At 33.6% G+C, this 19243-nt stretch overlaps 1 protein-coding gene across 1 annotated transcript in view; it reads left to right on the top strand.

The window, feature by feature from the left end:
• ABCD2 (ATP binding cassette subfamily D member 2) overlaps window positions 1-15602 on the top strand; it is a 53977-nt gene extending 38375 nt beyond the window's left edge. Inside the window, exons 7-10 of the mRNA XM_090273019.1 lie at window positions 15-160; window positions 922-1006; window positions 5612-5737; window positions 12138-15602. Coding sequence (XP_090129145.1) covers window positions 15-160; window positions 922-1006; window positions 5612-5737; window positions 12138-12357 — 577 coding nt within the window. The 3' untranslated portion in view covers window positions 12358-15602. The remainder of the gene's footprint in view (window positions 1-14; window positions 161-921; window positions 1007-5611; window positions 5738-12137) is intronic.
• The last annotated feature ends 3641 nt before the right edge of the window (window positions 15603-19243 follow it).

Raw genomic sequence — 19243 nt, 5'->3', positions numbered from 1 at the left:
TTGGTGTTTTATAGGCCATACATGTCGCTTGGAAGTCTTCGGGATCAAGTCATCTATCCCGATTCAGTGGATGACATGCATGATAAAGGCTATACAGACCATGACCTGGAATGTATCCTACACAATGTCCACCTCTATCACATAGTGCAAAGAGAAGGAGGTAAGCTCCATCGTTCTTTTTTTTTTTAGTGCACTTAACTTTGGTTTTTAAAAATAAATGGGTAAATTTTCTGTGGTTTAACTTGAATATTCTATTATCAGAACATAAGCTTGCAAGGAAAGAAGGAGTCCACAGCTTTTACTGCTTTTCCACTGTTGACATCCTCTTTTGGGCTTGTGTTATATTTCATGCAGCTCACTAGGCTTTTTATTAAGTCTGATGCTGGCATTTTAGAAGCTTTTTTTTGTTTTGTTTTCATTTTTGGCTGTATAAGTGTCCCTGAGGCCATTGTTGTTTTTCCATGAGTTTCAGTTTATCCATCTATAAAATGCAACCAATAATATCTATCTCATAAGTTTGTAGAATGTATAATGGCACATGGGAGCCATTTAAGTTAGTTCTTGTCTTACCTTTTGAAAACTTTTGCAATAGGCCATGAAAATCTGTTGGTTCCCCGCAAAGCCTGCAAAGTAAGTATAACTGTAGCAACTCTTTAGAAATATTCAGAAACAAATTTTGTAAGTGTCAGCATTTATAATTCTTAGAAAATGACTTGTCAGTAAAAAGAATTATTACCATTAAAAAATACCATATCTAAAACTAAATGCTTATACATGAAGCTCTCCAGCTTATTCAAGCATATGTTCTGTAAAATACAAGCTTTTCTGTGTTAAACTTGGCAAAGTCACTTGTCCAAAACTGTAAAAACTATAATAATTAAACTAATGCTTTATAAAATATATATCTTTATTTTTTTTAAGGTTGGGATGCTGTTATGGACTGGAAAGATGTCCTATCAGGAGGGGAGAAGCAAAGAATGGGCATGGCTCGCATGTTTTACCATCGGTAAGGATGCTCTTTGCAGGAAACTACTCTGTCATTGTTGTAACCAAAAAACCTTTGGACAAGATTCAGTGTCCTTATCTTTAGTTTAAAAATGTCTTACTGAAAAATGAACACTTAGACTTTACAGTTTAACATTTTTAAGTTGTTCTTTTAATGTGACAGAAATGTCTAAGTCTTTTTTTCTATTTCTTTTATGTTGACTAATGTTAGATGACAAAATTAAATCTTTATGTATTCTAAGTTTAACAGTAGGATTAGTATTCACTTTAAATTGAGAAGAATACATAACCACTATCATATTGTCGTGAACCCAGTAGCTATGCATTCTGAATTAAATTGTTATATTCAAACTAAATTAACTTTTCAACCGCTCAGTAGTCTATAAAGTTTAGTAATTCTCTCCTCTTCAAAAATCAGAGACATATCCAATGGAAAAGGCTGCTAGTTAGCATAGGTCTTAATGGAGTCAGATAAAAAGGGATTCAGAGACTAATTTCTCTTGATAAAACTTTTTTCTTTGCTTCTCTTGATAAAACTTTTTTATTTGCAACAAGCTTCAGATTCATAACTTTTGGAGTTGAAAGATACCAGGCACAGAACACTAGAAAGAAAAAGTAAAGCTGTTCTAATTTATTCCTCTAGTCTGTCCTAGTCTTCTCTGAAAAAAAATCTCTCTTTCTCTCTCCCCTTTTTTATTTTAGGCTTCTGGCAATGAGAACCTGAGTTGTATGCAGAGCAGGAGGTTGTCAGAAAAGTGATACTCCCTTTTAGTACTTATGTCTTAGTCAAAACGGACCAAGAATTACATACATGAATGCATGAATGGGCTATAAGCTGGGGCATATGCAAAGCTCCTGAAAGAGTTGCAGTGAAAGCATTAATACTTTTATAGAGAACTTTAAAAAGCTCTAGAAGTGCAAAAATATTTCAAGTAAGCTTCATTAAACACTTAGCACCTAGCTGGCCCACATTTGGTAGCTAGTTGGCTATCAATTATTAAAAAAGCAACCTTTTATTATGGGAAAAACATCAAAACCTCAACAAATAAGTGAAAATTTTAAGATGAACCCCATAGTCTCATCATACTGATTCAACAAGTCTAACATTCTGCCACATTTAATTTATCTATTTTTTAAAGCATTTAAAAGTGAATCCCAAACATTGTGACATTTTTTTCCCTTATACTTTGGCATCAAACTTTTAAAATCTTAGGACATTTTCTTACATTATAACATGCCATAATTGCACCGAATAAAATTGATAATAATTATTTAAAGTCATCTAATACCTGCTTCATATTCAAAGTTTATTATTGGAAAAAGGCACATATAGTTTAAACATGTCCATTAAAATATTATTATACATTCATTTCACAAAAGTAGAAAATTTAGATATATAGAAAAAAAGAAAAAATCTATTATCTTAATAACTATAACACTTAAAATATTGAAATAGTTTCTTCTCAGTCCTGGTACACAAAAGTTGATCATTATCTTGATTTTTTAATGTAACTATTTTCATAAAGTATCTTAAAATGTATATCCCTCTTTTATGTGTATCATTATGTAATAACTAGCCAGGGTTTTTTTTTTAAGTTATTATTATTATTGAAAACTTTTATATACCTACTGCACTGACCTTAAGTGTTCAATGACTTCCACTCAATGTATAATACATTATGTAACTTATACCTCAGTTAAGATAGAGAACTTTTCTATCACCGTAGACAGTGCTTCATTCCCATTTCCAGTCAGGTTCCCCATATATAATCTCTGTTTTGATTCCTACCATCATAAATTAGTTATTTCTGTTCCATAATTTCATATAAATTAAACCAGACAGTATGTATTAACTTTGTGTCTAGCTGGAATTTTAATGGGAAAAATTAATGTGTTAATTACATGGTATTTGTAATAATGTACATGGTTAGTTTAAGAATACAGCAAGCTATAAAGATGAACCAAAATGTGCTAACTTGGAATTTTCAGTGAAGTGTATTTTGTAATGCCCCTTTTCAGATGACATGATAAAATTAAGGTATAAACTTTACAATTTGATATTTATAACCAGCTGTTACCCACTATCACCCTGAATCTTTTTGAGCTCTGTCCATAAATATTCAGTAATATGATCACCAGCATAGTTGGTGAAATGCAATATGATGGAATGCAAAATGTGACCACAAATTTCTCATTGCATCAGTATGTTAATGAAATAAACCATGTAATAAAGAGCAGGAGGCATTAATAAAAGAAGCCAACCCAAAGAGATTTCAAGTATCCATAACTTGAAATAAATAAATAGTTGGTACTTGTGTATCTAAAAATATTTTGGATATAATGTGAGACTTAACAAAGATACAAGTACACCAGTGGAAAGAAAAATTGAGCGATCATGAAATGATGAAGTTGAAAAGCAGATTCTATTGAGAAAAATTAAATTAAACAGAAATATTAAACCCAGTGAAGGAAAAATATAATAATGAGAAACTGCCTCCCCTTATCCTCAAAGGACTAATAAAAATATTTGAATTGCAATGTAAAAGACTTGAGCTTGCTAAAATGGAGATCTGTGGCAGGGAGTATTAAGTATCACAATTGTATACTCTTTTTGAGAGGATTTTTAATGTTAAAACAATCATGAGTATAGTCCTGTCTTAATGGGGATAGACTAACTCTTCTGATGATACACCGAAAAAAAAAAAAAAGGAAGGAAAATCTGAGAAACCATATTATCTAATGTTTTATCAGTCCCAGGTTCCAGCTATTGCCTATATTTAAGTACACACACACACATACACACATACCGGCCATGCCAAGGAAACAAAAGTGTGTAATTTGTCATAAATCTGCTAGACTAGGGGTTGCTATGACAACAGTGTGAGATACGTACTTCTTTCTCATTCTAAAATGGCATCTCTTCTCTGTTTAGCTCAAAGCACTCTGAAAAACAATATAATAAGTAACATAATTAGTGGAGAGAGATTTATAAAAAAGAAAAATTTACCCAAACTTATCTCTCTTTTTTTAAATTTTATTAATTCTTTTAAATATTAATTTATTTTAAAATTATCATTAACATACAGTATTATATCAGTTTCAGGTGAACAACATAGTGATTCAACACTTATATACCTTACAAAGTAATCAAAACAATAAGCCTAATAACCATCTGTCAACCAACATACATGGTTATTAAGATGTTATCAACTTTACTCCTTATGCTGTGTATTACACCCTCATGATTTATTTTATAACTGGAAGCCAGCCCTCTCTCTTATACTTCCTTCTCTTTTCCCTCTCTTCCACTTAAAAAATATTATCCATAAAACAGTGATCACCTCTGAGACAAAGAAGTAATGCTTAATACTTAATCCAGAACAGTAACCAAAAGCCAACTGCATCTGTTGATGTCATGGGGAACCTGCAGTGAGTGTTCTTTTTTGTTTCTTTGCTTGGAGAGCAGATATTAAAGTCAGAAGGGGTGTTAAAGTTGATTTTCGACTCCTGTATCAATTAGCCTCCCTTCCCCACCCTTGTCCCACATAGGTAACATGATCTTATTAAAAAACAAATTCATCATAGAAAAATGATTTATAATGCTAAGTAACTGTCTATGCTTAATGAGAAATTACCAGTGGTTTCAATGTTTATCTTTCCATTGTCATATATTTTAAAAAACCAGATTATCTTCATGAAGAAAATTGTCCCATAAAATACCTGATACTGTTTTCAGCCCTGAAGTAAATAATAAATGACAGCACATAAATTGACCTTTGGTCTTACTACCAAAGCTAGGTCATATTGCTAAGTATTAAATATATACATAAAGTCCAGACAGTCTTGAAAGAAGACAGGTACAGGAAAAATAACTGTAAAAGTAGGGGGTAAGATGAAAGGAAGAGACTAAACAGAAGAAAATGGTGGTAAGTGATAGGTACCTCTGATAGTACAATAGTAGAAAGTCATTTCCAGAGTAAAATTGAGCGAGAAAAACAAAACTGTTGAATACAATCAGAAAAACCTTTACTGATTTTTTTTCCCCTTAAGAATTTGATTGTGAAGCATGGTCTCAATGTTACCAAGTTAAATACCTAGTCTAAACTTGTCAGATTAAGACTACTTTTGCAATATCTTATAGCAACGAGTTCCATTAATAGTGATTAGGTACTCACATTGTTGGTAAGATTATCTTCTTAGTAAATCTTTTCTAACAGGGCTGTGGCTTGTTTGATAATTAGCTACTGTAACGTATTTTTCATGTAATTAGTCAGAACCCTGTCACCGAGAATGAAGCTGCCTTCTGCAGGAAATGCCTCCAGTGACTGGCCTCATCTTTCCTATCCCTCATATTTATGATTCTCCCATCTGCATAAGAACAAAGCTTATTATATTGTGGCAGGCTTCAGAAAATTCATTTAAACATTAAGAAAAATATTATGTTCTAGTCCAAAAAACGGGGGAGGGGGGGTAACTGCTCTTTTGCTGTGTCATTTATCACCTTGACTAATGTGCCTTTAAAGTTAACATCACAATTCATATTGTTCAAATAAAGACATCATTCAAATAGGAAAATCATTAATTTATTTGTGTTTATTTTTTAAAGACCAAAATATGCATTGCTGGATGAATGTACCAGTGCTGTCAGCATTGATGTTGAAGGAAAGATATTTCAGGCTGCAAAGGCGGCAGGGATTTCCTTACTATCTATAACACACAGGCCTTCTCTTTGGTAAGTCTTTCCAGTTCGCATTTGTGATAGATGGTTTTTCCTTATGTTTCTTAAAGAATAACTTTTCTAAACTTTTCACTATGGAGCATAAGGCTTTTTACTTATTTTTTTACCTGTATTTTGTTAAGTTAACATTGGTAGTTCAGATACTCCAAACCTAGCATTAATGTGCTATTAGAAAACTATCACCACATTCCAATAATCCTTAAAAGAAGTAGAAAAACTTGTGACATTTTTATACTAAAAATATTTATAATTCCATAGCATGTACTGGGAAAGAATATACAGAGGTGGGCAAAAAGATTTACAGAGTATGTGAAACACAGTTTTTTCTTTTGAGTTAATAAATATATTGTAATAATCATAATTATAACCTATATGCTGTTTTCCACACAGTTGTAAACCTACTTTTGTCCACCCCTGCATTTACATAATTTTACATCATCCTTTTAGTTTGTCCTTCAAAATCCAGAAAAATCATCAAAATTGGCATGTTCTCAAATGATTAAACTGAAGGAAACACAGGAGAAAAATGTTTTCTTTGGTTTTATTTTAAGGAAAAATAAATGAAAATGCTTTATAAATAATACCTCATAAAGACCTAATGGGATCTCCCCTTTTTTTTTAAAGTATATTTTATTGATTATGTTGTTACAGTAGTTCAAATTTTTTTCCCCTTTGCTCCCCTCCACCCAGTATCCTCCTACTCTCCAGCAGTCCCATCCCCCTTAGTTCATGTCATGGGTCATTCATATAAGTTCTTTGGCTTCACCCTTTCCTATATTATTCTTAACTTCCCCCTGTCTATTTTGTACCAACCAATTATGCTTCTTAATCCCTGCACCATTTATCCCCCTCCCCACTCCCAGCTGATAACCTTCCAAATGATCCCCATACCTATGATTCTGTTTCTATTCTAGTTTGCTTAGTTGGATTTTGTTTTTATTTTTTAGATTCAGTTGTTGATAGTTGTGAGTTTGTTGTCATTTTAGTGTTCATAGTTTTGATCTTCTTTTTATTAAATAAGTCCCTTTGACATTTCATATAATAATGGCTTGGTGATGATGAGCTCCTTTAGCTTCACCTTGTCTGGGAAGCACTTCATCTGCCCTTCCATTCTGAATGATAGTTTTGCTGGATAGAATAACCCTGGTTGCAGGTTGCCTTTCATCACATTGAATACTGCTTGCCAGTCCCTTCCTGCCTGCAAAGTGTCCTCTGAGCAATCAGCTGATAGTCCTATAGGCACCCCCCTGTAGGCAACTCTCTGCCTCTCTCTTGCTGCCCCCAGGACTCTGTCTTTATCTTTCACCTTTGGCATCTCAATCATGATGTGTCCTAATGAGGTCCCCTTTGGGTCCAGCTTGCCCGGACCCTCTGTGCTTCCTGGACCTGTATGTCATCTTCTTCACAAAATTTGGGAAGTTTTCTTCATTTTTTTCAGTTCTTGCTTCCTCATTCTGCACTGGTGGACTTTTTTTTTCTTTCTTATGTTCCAAATCATTGATTTGAACCCCAGTTTCCTTCCCTTCACCATTGGTTTTGTGTGGATTTTCCTTTGTTTCATTTAGTATAGCCTTCACTTCTTCCCTTATGCGTCTGCCATACTTAAGCATATCTGTCAAGCCTGTGAGCATCTTTATCACCAGTGTTTTGAATTCTGCATCTGTTAGGTTGTCTACCTCCTCAACTGTTAGGTTGACTATCTCCTCATCACCTAGTTCTCCCACTGGAACCTTGATTCATTCCCCCTTTTGGGCCATACTTCTCTGTCTCCTCATTCTGATAGGCTCCTGTGTTTGTTTGCTTCCATGTCCCAGGTACAGCTGTCGTTCCTGTTACATTGTAAGGGGAAGAGCCTTAGGGATTCGTCAGTATAGGACGACCTGTTTCACCACCTTGTGGTGCTGTATGTGGGGGAGGGGTCTGAGAGGGAACAATGCTGCCTGCCCAGCACTCACCCCTTTTCCAGGCACCTCTCCCACTTCTGCACTGGACTGGCCCCTCTCTAGCTGCTGACCTGGCTCTTGTTCCCAGAGTGGGTGGGTCTGCAGACATTCTAGGACCATGGGGGCCCTTTATACAAGCAGACTCTGCTGAGACCAGCAGTTTCTGCCTCCACCCCAACCCCCACTGGTCTTCATAGTCAGAAGCAATGAGGTTTGATTTTCCATGGTACTGGGACCATGAGCTGCGCGGTCTGGTGAGGAGCTGGGAATGCTCCCCAGGTGTCCCTCCTGACTTTTTAAAACATGTGACTGAGCTTTCTGCTGGCCTGCTGCTGCCACTGCTGCTATCACCACCACACTGCTTCCTCTCTGCCGCAGCTCCCCCCCATACCTGTCTGGATGAGTATTTCTTCTTTATATCTTTTTTTGCTGGACTTCCATGCAGTTTGATTTTCTGGAACTTCTGGTTGTTTCTAGTTTTGAAGTAGTTGTATTCCTTTTTAGTTGTGGAGGGAGATGCAGTGTGTCTGTCTATTCCTCCATCTTAGCCGGAAGTCCAGGATCTCCCATTTTTAAAAAATAATGCCCTTTTGCCTTGACCAGTGTGGCTTAGTTTGTTGGGCATCATCCAGCAAAGCTAAAGGTCACTAGCTCAATTTCCAGTCAGGGCACATACCTGGGTTGTGGGTTCAGTCCCCAGTCAGGGCACATACAAGAGGCAACTAATTGATGTTTCTCTCTCACATCAATGTTTCTCTCCATCTCCTTCTCCCTCCTTTCCCCTCTTTCTAAAAATAAATAAATAAAACCTTAAAAAATGTATAAAATTTAAAAATAATGTCGTTTTTGCAATTCCTTTACTTTTCCATTGATTAATATCATAATAGTTGCTAATGGAGATTCAGCACCTATTCTGTTCAAGGCTCATTTACTTTAAGCTCAAAACAACCCTAAGGAGTATAGCAGTCTAGTTATTCCAGTAGTAAAGCATCAGGAATGACAGAGACACAAATCAGAAAAAACCCTTGAGCACTTTCTGATATAAACTTGTCATTTACAGACATGTTTCCTAATTGATCTCATGGTGGGATAACATGGAGTTACCTCACAGTGCTGGTGTTTTCTGACCTCTGTCAATGGATTCATTTTGCTATCATTAAGTTCCTTATTTAAGTAGCCTAAAGAGGCATTGAAAGCAGTAATTTTTTCTCAATTGAAGGGACAAATAGACTGTTGTCATTTTTAAGACTTTATATTTTAGAGCAGTTTTAGGTTCACAGCAAAACTGAGAGAAAGGTACAAAAATATCCCATATATTCTCTGCCCCTACACATGCATAACCTCCCCCATTGTCAACCTCCCCCACCAGAGTGGTACACTTCTTACAATAGATAAACCTATATTGACACATCATTACCACCGAAGTCCATAATGTACTCTTATAGTTCACTCTTGGTGTTGTACATTGTATGGGTTTGGACAAATTTATAGTTACATTATAGTATTATACAGAATATTTTCATTGCTCTAAAATCCACTATACTATGCTTATTCCTCCCTCTGCTCTCCTAACTCCTGGAAACCACTGATCTTTAATGTCTCCCTGGCCTTGCCTTTTCCAGAATGTCTTATAGCTGGAATCACACAGTATGTAGCTTTTTCATTTGGTTTCTTTGACTTAAGTAATATGCACTTACATTTCCTCCATGTCTTTTCGTGGCTTGACAGCCCTTTTTAACACTGAATAGTACTCCATTGTTTGGATTTACACAGTTTATTTATCCATTCCCCTACCAAAGGACATCTTGGTTGCTTCCAAATTTTGGCCATTATGAATAAAACTGATATAAACATTCATATGCAGGCTTTTGTGTGGACATATGGTCAATATCAAGGAGTACAATTGCTGGATTGTATGGCAAGAGTATGTTTATTTTTGTAAGAAACTGTAAAACTGTGCATCAAAGTGGCTGAACCATTTTGTATTCTCACTAGTGAGGAAAGAGATTTCCTGTTGCTCCACAGTCTTATCAGCATTTGGTATAGTCAGTGTTCTAGATTTGGGCCACTCTGATAGGTGTGTAATGAACAAATAATTTTTTAAGAAAATAACAGAATCCATAATTTTATACCTTTTAACAAGAAAAACATGTTTTTAATTGCAGTTACCCACAGCACATTTACTCATAAAACTAAGATCATTTTAGTTCTTCTTTATGAATTAGTTTAGTCAATTTATGTTGTAGAAATCTGTAATTTCTGATTAGCCTTTCTCCCTAGATGAAATCTTATTTTCCCTGAAAACATTTCCGAAGAGGGAAGAAATTTAATATGTTTTCCTTCATACTAACAAATGGGTAATTTTTGTTTGTAAAGGTTAAAATCAATAACAATTTCTGAAGTGTCCCAAAATTATTGAGGCTTATTACATTTTTTTGATTCCTGAATAGAATTATAGCTTTTGAACTACCACTTTCCTGTGCTTTATTCTATTTGTGGGGGAAGTCTGCAGATTATTTTCAATGAGTCTCAGTTAATATAGTAGTTCCTTCTAAATTCCTCTAAAATGAGCCCTAAAATATTATTTTAACTCATAATCTGGAACACATCTTTGAATATCAGGTCATGAAACACCAATACAAGTTCTTCCTTCCATGTAGAAATCAAATAATGTTGTATGACTGGAATAATGAGCCAACTCTTTCTTAAAGATGGAAGTTGTCCAAGATCTGAACTACCACATTCTAAAATTGTTTCTGGTTATAGATGTAAGGCCCAAGAAAAGTTGAGACTGAAATAAACAAAGTGATATTTTTACTATTATTTTTCTTTTTCTTATGACAATCCTTTATTGCTTTTCCATTACCTTTGGCACTTACATTTTAATAGCAGGATTTTCACATTTTTCCCCCTCGGCATAGAAATACATTGTTTCAACTTAATTTTTGTGAAGTCCCACCTGTTGGGAGGTCACATTTTTGAAAACTAAAAAACCTAAACATGGTAGATGCTCAAAAGCATATGAAAAAAATCATTAATCCCTGTCATATGTTATCAAACACAAGAACTTCAACCTTCAGCTTGAGAGTGACTTAGTTTTCCAATCTTACAGCATGTTAAAACCATCCAACCAAAATGAGATGAAACCTAAATACCTATCAATTGATGAGTAGATAAACAAAATGTGTAATACCATATAATGGAATGTTATTCAACCATAAAATCTAATAAAGTATTTTACATGTTACTACTATGGGAACTTTGAAACCATTTTATCAAGTACAATAAGCCAGTCACAAAAAGGCGTTTATTATATGATTCCATGTATACAAAATGTCCAGAATAGGCAAATCCATAATGAGAAAGGAGATTGGTGATTGACAGGTGCTGAGCAGAAGGGGAAAAGGGGAAGTTCTGCTAATGAGTATGAGGTTTACTTTAAAGATGAAGAAAATATTCTGGTATTGGATAGTGGTGATAGTTGCATGAGCTTGTGAATATACTAAAAATCACTAATTTTGTACTTTAAAATGATGACTTTATGGTATGTGAATCATATCAATTAAAAAAGCATAAAAATACTAAAGTAAGTCCACTGATCATAGTAAATAATAGATGAGAGCTTAAAGGTGAATAAGAAGTGAGAAAAACTATAGGGCAAAGACAGAAAAACTGAGAACACATAAGAACGTGGGCCATGTCAGCACAGTGATAAAATTCAGTGGCTCAGCTATGTGAGGCCAGCTCTGGCAGCATTACTTTTCCCACACATCCCCACAGATCCCAGAGATTGGTGACCTTAGGCTACCTTTAGGAGAAGATGGATTGTCTGCTGCTTAAAAAAAAGTGGTCTCTATACCTCTCCGAAGTTCCTAATTATGAACCTGAGCCATGAGAAAAGAAATTAAATTATATGGAGGCATCGAAGTATATTTAAATGATTTATATCAAAGAGGTCATTTTTAAGAATGTGTTGAAATTTTAATTATTGAGAAATGTTTACTTATATAGAACAAGTCATTCCTAAAAAACGGTGTATTCATGAATTGGTATTTTTCTTTCTTTCTTGCTTTCTTTTTTGTAGACTTTTTTCTGTATAAACTTTAAAATGTTTACTTTTCCCCCCTCAGCTTCCTTTCCTTATTCCCATTCTAAGTATCCCTTGATATTTATTCAGGATCCATACTGGATTATGGAGATAAAGTAGATAGATGCAACAGCATGTTGCAATTCATATACATTCAGAATATGAAATAAACTTAACATAAGCAATAAAATTTCCTAGAGATTAATGACTTTTGGATAAAAATCACAAATTTTAACCTCTTGAGGGATTTTTGAAAATCAAATGTTAAAAAAAGTTACTTTCAGAAATCAGTTAGGATGATATATCTATAACTAAAATGGCTTTTCACAATTATTGCTAATATTATTTTACTTTGATTATGCAGGAAATACCACACTCATTTATTACAGTTTGATGGTGAAGGAGGTTGGCGCTTTGAACAGTTGGATACTGCAATCCGTTTAACACTGAGTGAAGAAAAACAAAAGCTAGAATCTCAGCTAGCTGGAATTCCCAAAATGCAGCAGAGACTCAATGAACTATGTAAAATTTTGGGTGAAGACTCAGTGCTGAAAACAATAAAAAATGAAGATGAAACATCCTAATTTGTTTTAACATGTTTTAAGAGTTAATTTTTAGATAAAAAGGCTCAAAGACATTCTGTTATAGTGCATGTATTGTGTTAAGCTAAGCACAGAGAAAATAGCAGCAAGAAATATTTTATAAGATTTTAGCATCAAGGAAATATATGACCTGACTTTTCAGAAGAAAATAAACAAATGCATTATGTAAGATCAGTCATTATGGCTTGTACTGATTCCTGGTGAAAGCCTAATTCACCTGTAGAACAGGATTTTCTGAGTGAATTCATGATGAATACCCAATTTACTACATGTATGTGATATGTCTGAAGTTCTTAACAAACAGCAATATCTTCAGAACAGAACAATGTAAGAGCAACATTTGGGTTGAAAACAGGTGCATAAAATTAGAAGTTTGAGTAACATTTCAGTCTGTTTGTGATTATTAGGTTTAATAGCTAGACTTTAGGTTCATCATTGCTGGTAATCAACTAAAACTGTATACAAAATAGCTGACAGTTTCATAAATAAATTCAATATGAAAAAATTATTTTAATGGAAGTGGTTGAAAAGTAAAAGCATGGCTATATATGTGTAAAATGCCATATTTAAATTTTTATGCTTTGTCTTAATGTGAGCACATACCAAATTAGTTTTAATGAAACTTACATATTTGTTAATAAATTCTTTCATTTTAAAAAGAGAATTGCCAATACAGAAAAGCGGTATCCAAACAATGTTTCAGCCTGTTACTTTACTTGGCAGCATTATCTATTGAAACTTTGCCCAGAAATACTTAGCTCATTTTTGCACACAAAGGAGGAGTCCACCACCTTTTTAAAATAGCAATATTATAACAGAACATAGGGATTTGTTAAATCCCAGTGGTAATAACATACAGTCGAATAGTACTTTATATTTTATTATTCTAACATCATTTCATTTTCATCCTTTTGGCAGTCTTTTGAGACAGATATTATTTCTCCTAGTTTGCTTTGAAAAAATTGACGGGCTTGCTCTAATTATGCAATTTATTCAGGAACAGATCCAGGGATCAAATGACGTTCTCTTGAATCCCTGGTTCAGTGCTATTTCCACTACCTATTATCCTTGAAATATAACTGTGATATAATATTAAAAAAATTAGATGAGATGTTGAAAAAAAAATTGGTAATGTTAGTGTTGTTGTTTGATTATTGTTTACAAGATATGGAAATTAAGTACGAAGTGGAAAACTCATTGGTCTGTGGTATAAATAAAGTAAGCCAAGAAAGTTAACAAATCTTTCAGCAACTATGCACTCATAATATTAATTTACCTCCATAGACAACAATCAGAAGGGGAATTAATTGTGTTATAGGTAAATTTAATATTTATTGAGCATGAGAAAGAATCTGTATAGAACGGTCATATGAAATAAATCTTATCTATTCATGTGCCCTGGAGTTTGAAATACAAAAGCCAGGACTAGCATTTTCATCTCTTACTGTCTATGCCACCATGTTGATATACCAGAAAAAAGTTAGTGGTTTAGAATTTTATTTGCATACTTAGGCACAGGCATAATAATTGCTAAGTCAGTGATTCTCAGGCTTTTCAGGTGGTAGGGTACGTGGAGATCATTCGTAATGATTGTAGGAGAACATCATGAAATTTCCAATTTTGCTGTGCTAACTAGGACATTTTTAATTATCAATAAATATAACTGCTTTATGTAAAGGAATGCAATATGAAGTAATAATCAGTACATCTAAGTTTTTCATTTAGTATAGTTAGCTACCCATTTATATTCATTTATCAGTTACTACTACTTTCTTTAGAAAAGTGAGTCAGGTATCAAAGGCTTAATAAATGCATGGAACCAAAACTTAATAAAAACTATCCATTAATAATAACTTCTATGTTAGCAGTTATCCAGTTTATACTGCTGCTGGGAAAAATCAGAGGCAAATGTCTTAAGTTAATTTTTAAAGGTATAAGAAGAAAATAAAAAATCCCCATTTGAACCATGTGCATAATTTTCATGCCTTAATTTTCATAATTTGAAAAATAAAGCATTTAGGATCCAATATGTTGTGTTTTGGAAATTCAAAAAGAATGCCAAAACAAATATTAGGTTTGTAATTAGCTCTTATTTAATACGTCCTAGCAATGAGCTGAAGTAAATAAGACTCACTATTTATAATGTACAGAATTCGAAGATGTTCAAAATTTTGTACTACAAACTACACACACTGTAATTTATGTTAAAATTGTAAGAAGAACATGTTTTCCATGAACTTTTTAGTGCCTATTACTTTTTTCCCCCAGGATCAATATCTTCTATCTGGGAGGGGGAAAATATCTGCGATTTGAGTTTCTATTTATAGCATTTATCATATTTTACTATGCTTATATTTTATTTAAAAAACATGAACAAGATTGAGAAACTAAATAGCCATCTTCGAATATAAAAAAGAACAGGTGAAGAAAGGAAAAACAAGGGATTTTTCAAACTACATTTTAACCATGTTATCTATTTGCCCAAACTATTGGCTTCTGTTTTTGTTTATTTGTTTTGTTTTTTTGTTTGTCAAAGAAAGCAACACATTTATAAAGCTTGATTTTTTAGTGTGCATTTTGGTTAACTTTTATACTTAGAAAATAAGTTGCATTCTGTGAAAATGTTGCATTATATTTCTATAGCATGTTATGTTATGCCTGCCAAGCATGAGCTTAACATAGTGTGTGTTCTTGTAAATAAGATATTGTGTAAACATCCCATTCCAATAATCTCAGAGAACGATATATCTTGAAATTAAACCCATTTACATTTGTTTACAATAGGAATAGTTTTCCCTTGGTAGTAATTTGGTTTGAGTGTCAAATTTTGTTCTGCCAGTGAAGGTAAAAATGAGCATGTTGGTTTTTTATTTGTGACTTTGGTTCCAAGTATAATTTCATATCTGGCAATAGACTGAGCCTATTAAAATCTGTTTGGAATAGTTTTTTGATTCCATAAGCTAGAAAAATTTGTTACACATGGGAACCCAAATCCAGAGAATGTTACACATAACTGATATGTGCAGAAAATGCTCATAGTTATTAAACCACTGACTGAAAGATATGCCTTTGATACTTAATCTGAGAAGTGGGAAGTACTTTCACATAAATCAGGGTATTTACAGTTCTGCTAATACACATACAGGTATGTCAAATATCTTTTAGAGTTGGACTTGTACTGTTTACCACATGAAAATTTTCAGGTGGATGTATAAAATATTTTTATTAAAAGCAAATTTTTCTTCATTGTTGGTGTCTTTCCTGATGACCAAGTACTAAAATGACTTTAGAGCTTTTAATTTGAAAATTTAAAAACCAGTTATTTAGAACTGTAAGTGGGGCTTGTGTTAATTAAAGGAAATGAGAAAAATGGTAAAATCATTATGTAGCTAAACTAGAATGTGTCTATGTGAATACATTATAATATAGCCTCCATCCAGTGTGCAGTTACCTGAGCTTAACATCCTGCGTGAATTTCTTAATCAAAGGAATTCCATTGGTTCAAAATGCCCTGTTTCTATATTTTCAATGATTGTTGGGTATCTGTCTACGTACAACTCAGTTACAGGTTGAATGGTATACAACCTTGTGTAGTACTATGCACAATAGTTACCAAGGAGTTGCTTAAATATTTATTTTCTTTATTAATTCAACACACATTTATTAAGTACCAACCTATGCCAGTCACTGTGCTAGGTTCTAGGAATAAATAAAATATGGTCCCTGTCCCATGAAGCTTAAAGTCCATTGAAAATTAGGAAAATGAGTACCCTCAGTCTGAGAAAAAGTCAATAGCTACTATCTATTATTTACCAAGTAGGCACAAAGCATTGCATATACAATGAGAGGAAAGTAAAGACAGAAAAGTTAAGTAATTAAATTCATCCAACCTCATACAGCTACAAAGCTATAGAGCTGAAATTTGAACCTAGTAATATTTGATTACAAAGCCTATGCAACTCCCCATCAAGTTCCTTTTAATTAGCTTGGATCAGTTTCATTATTACTGTTTTTAACTATAAAGTTTAAGTATATTTTAAAATAGTTCAAAGTTTTTGGTTAAACAAACAGATGCATTTTCTCATCTAAAGGGGAAATTTGTTTAGACATTACACAAATTATATTTTTCATTGTTTTTATCATAAATGATAGATGTGGTCCTATAGGAGGAAAACAAACGGCAAATTTTCACATGTTTTGAAGAAGAAAACATTCATTCATTCCGTAAATATTTATTGATATGTTCAAGACACCCTTTATTGTGCTAGGGACTCAGAAGTGAACAAGACAGACCTGATCTCTGCCCTCATGAAATATTTTAGTACATCAACACTAAACAATTGTATTCCTGTTAGATCTTGTGGTCCCATCTAAATGACATATTTGTTTTGTAACATCTTCTCAATTCCTGTATTTCTCGGTTTAGACTACTCTGTTGCAATATTTAAGCTATAAGCAGTTTCTGGAAGCAGAATTCCCTTGACTATACACTTTAGGGCTTCATAGTTCTCCTGCCTTCCACCTTGGTCTAAATGACAAGGTCCAATAAAATCAGTCTGTAGGGCCGTATCCTCCCTCACCAGTAGGTGCTCCCATACATTAGCAAACTGTCTTGAAACCTGAGCAACATTAGCTTCTCAAGTTCAGATCATGTAAAGTGAGCCAGTTTTGTACAATGAAAACTATCTCTTGTGTTACCCCAAAATGCGGACAACTATAGTAGGAAAGTTCTAAAAAACAAGAAAAACATTAAATCAATATAAATGTAAATATATAAGTTTTCCAAAGTTTAACACACTTAAAATTATATTTTCTTTGTCACTACTTGTGACCCAATGTAGAAGAAAAGGTGATTAACTGTTTATTCACCTAGTGTGTTTTTATGAGATTTAATACCTATAAAATAGAATATGCAGTAATGAAGCAATGAAATAAACACTAAATAATATTTGCTTGGCAATGTCATTTAATTATAGTTTATTTAATCCATATAAAATAGGAGGCAAACTTATACAGCAAATATGTACTTTTCAATATTGAGTATATTAAAGTTAATAATTAAAAGCATTGGGTCTAGATACTACGTAAGTGTATAAAACTAAGAAGTTTACACTAGAAAAATGTCTCAGGACTCACATAAGAATGAGGCAATAAAGGTCCTATAATCAGATGACATCTTATTGCGAAGATAATATAATGGGACCTTTTGCAACATGCAGATAACAATAATTCAAGAGTGACAAAAACTGATGAAGCAAGTGTCAAAGTCCCTTGGTTAGGCTAGCTTGTTGCTCAATATAGGACAAGTTTCCAAAACCCGTATAGGTGAGGTTTAGAAAAATGAGGTTAATAGATCCAAGCAAAAACATATATTTCGGCAACCTAACATGCACTCATACATATACACAAAACATCTTAGAAATTTAATACATGAAGGGCATAATGGTTCAGAAGCGTTAAGGTCATTCACATTGTTGTGAAACAGACTTCCAGGATTTTTTCATCTTAGAGATCTAAAACTCTATGCCCATTAAACAACTCCCCTTGGTCCCCACTCCTTAGCTCCTTGGTAACCCCTATTTTACTTTCTGTTTCTATGAATTTAACCACATTAGCTATTTCATCTACGTGGACTCACACAGAATTTGGTTTTGTGTGTTTGTGCATGTGTGTGTGACTGGCTTATTTCAGTTAGCATGTCTTCAAGATTCATTCATATTGTGGTGTATGATAGGATTTGCTTCCTTTGGGGGGCTGAATAATATTTAGTTGTATGTATATACCACATTTTGCTTATCTACTCTTCTGTTGGTAGAATGGGTTACTCCACCTTTTGGCTTTTATAAATAGTGCTGCTATGAGCATGGGTCTACAAATATCTCTTTAAGATCCTGCTTTCAATTCTTTGGCATATATACTCATAGTGGGATTGCTGAATCATGTGGTAGCTCCATTTTAAATTTTTTGAGCAACCTCCACACTATTTTCCGTAGCAATTGTACTATTTTATAATCCCACCAAGAGTGCATACAGTTCCAGTTTCTCTACAGCCTCGCTGACACTTGATATTTTCTGAGGTTTTGTTTTAGTAGCCATCCTAATCAGTGTGAGGTGGTATGCTATTGTGTTTTGCTTTTGATTTGCATTTCTCTAATGATTAGTGATGTTGAACATCTTTTCATATGCTTGTTGGTCACTTGTATATCTTATTTGGAGAAATGTCTATAATTTTTTAAATTAAAACTTCTTCCAAGGCTCACCATGATCTGGCCCCAATCTGTTTCCTTTGTCTCCCCTTCCCCTCTTCACCTCTCTGCTCCTCATTCCCCTGGCTATAAATAGCAGGCGCTCCCTTTCACATTTTCTCTTTTCATTTTATTTTCTGTCAGAAATATACTCACTGTACCATATTCATCTTTCAAAACCCTATCTAGCTTTCAAAATATTTTAAATTCTTTCTAGTTATATATAATGTTTTCTTTATTTATGCTTACCCAACACTTTATTTGAAACTGTATCATTACATCTATCATATGCTGCCTTTTATTATTTATTTGTGTGCCTATCTTCCTCATTCACTCATTTATTTATTCATTTGTCTCATAATCTTCTCTGACAACTGAAATAAAAGAGCCCCCAATCAATTCTTCTCTAATCACATCCATCAGTTTTATTTATGTAAAGTATTATTGCTCCCCTTACCTTATTCAGTTATCAATTGATTCTTTTCCTATGACCCCTCCCTACTTAGATTATAAACTTTATGGGCCAGGATTCCTGCTTCTTATTTACTGCAGTATTCATGGCACCTAGAATAATGAAAGACAGATGGGGAACACTTAAAGAGTATTTGTTCAGTAGGTACATA

The sequence above is a fragment of the Furipterus horrens genome, unplaced genomic scaffold (assembly GCF_987537825.1).
Source record: "Furipterus horrens unplaced genomic scaffold, mFurHor1.1.pri manual_scaffold_4, whole genome shotgun sequence".
In the NCBI taxonomy this organism is placed as follows: Eukaryota; Metazoa; Chordata; class Mammalia; order Chiroptera; family Furipteridae; genus Furipterus; species Furipterus horrens.
Note: the sequence above shows the minus strand (reverse complement) of the source record. Positions and strands in the feature narration are given on the sequence as shown.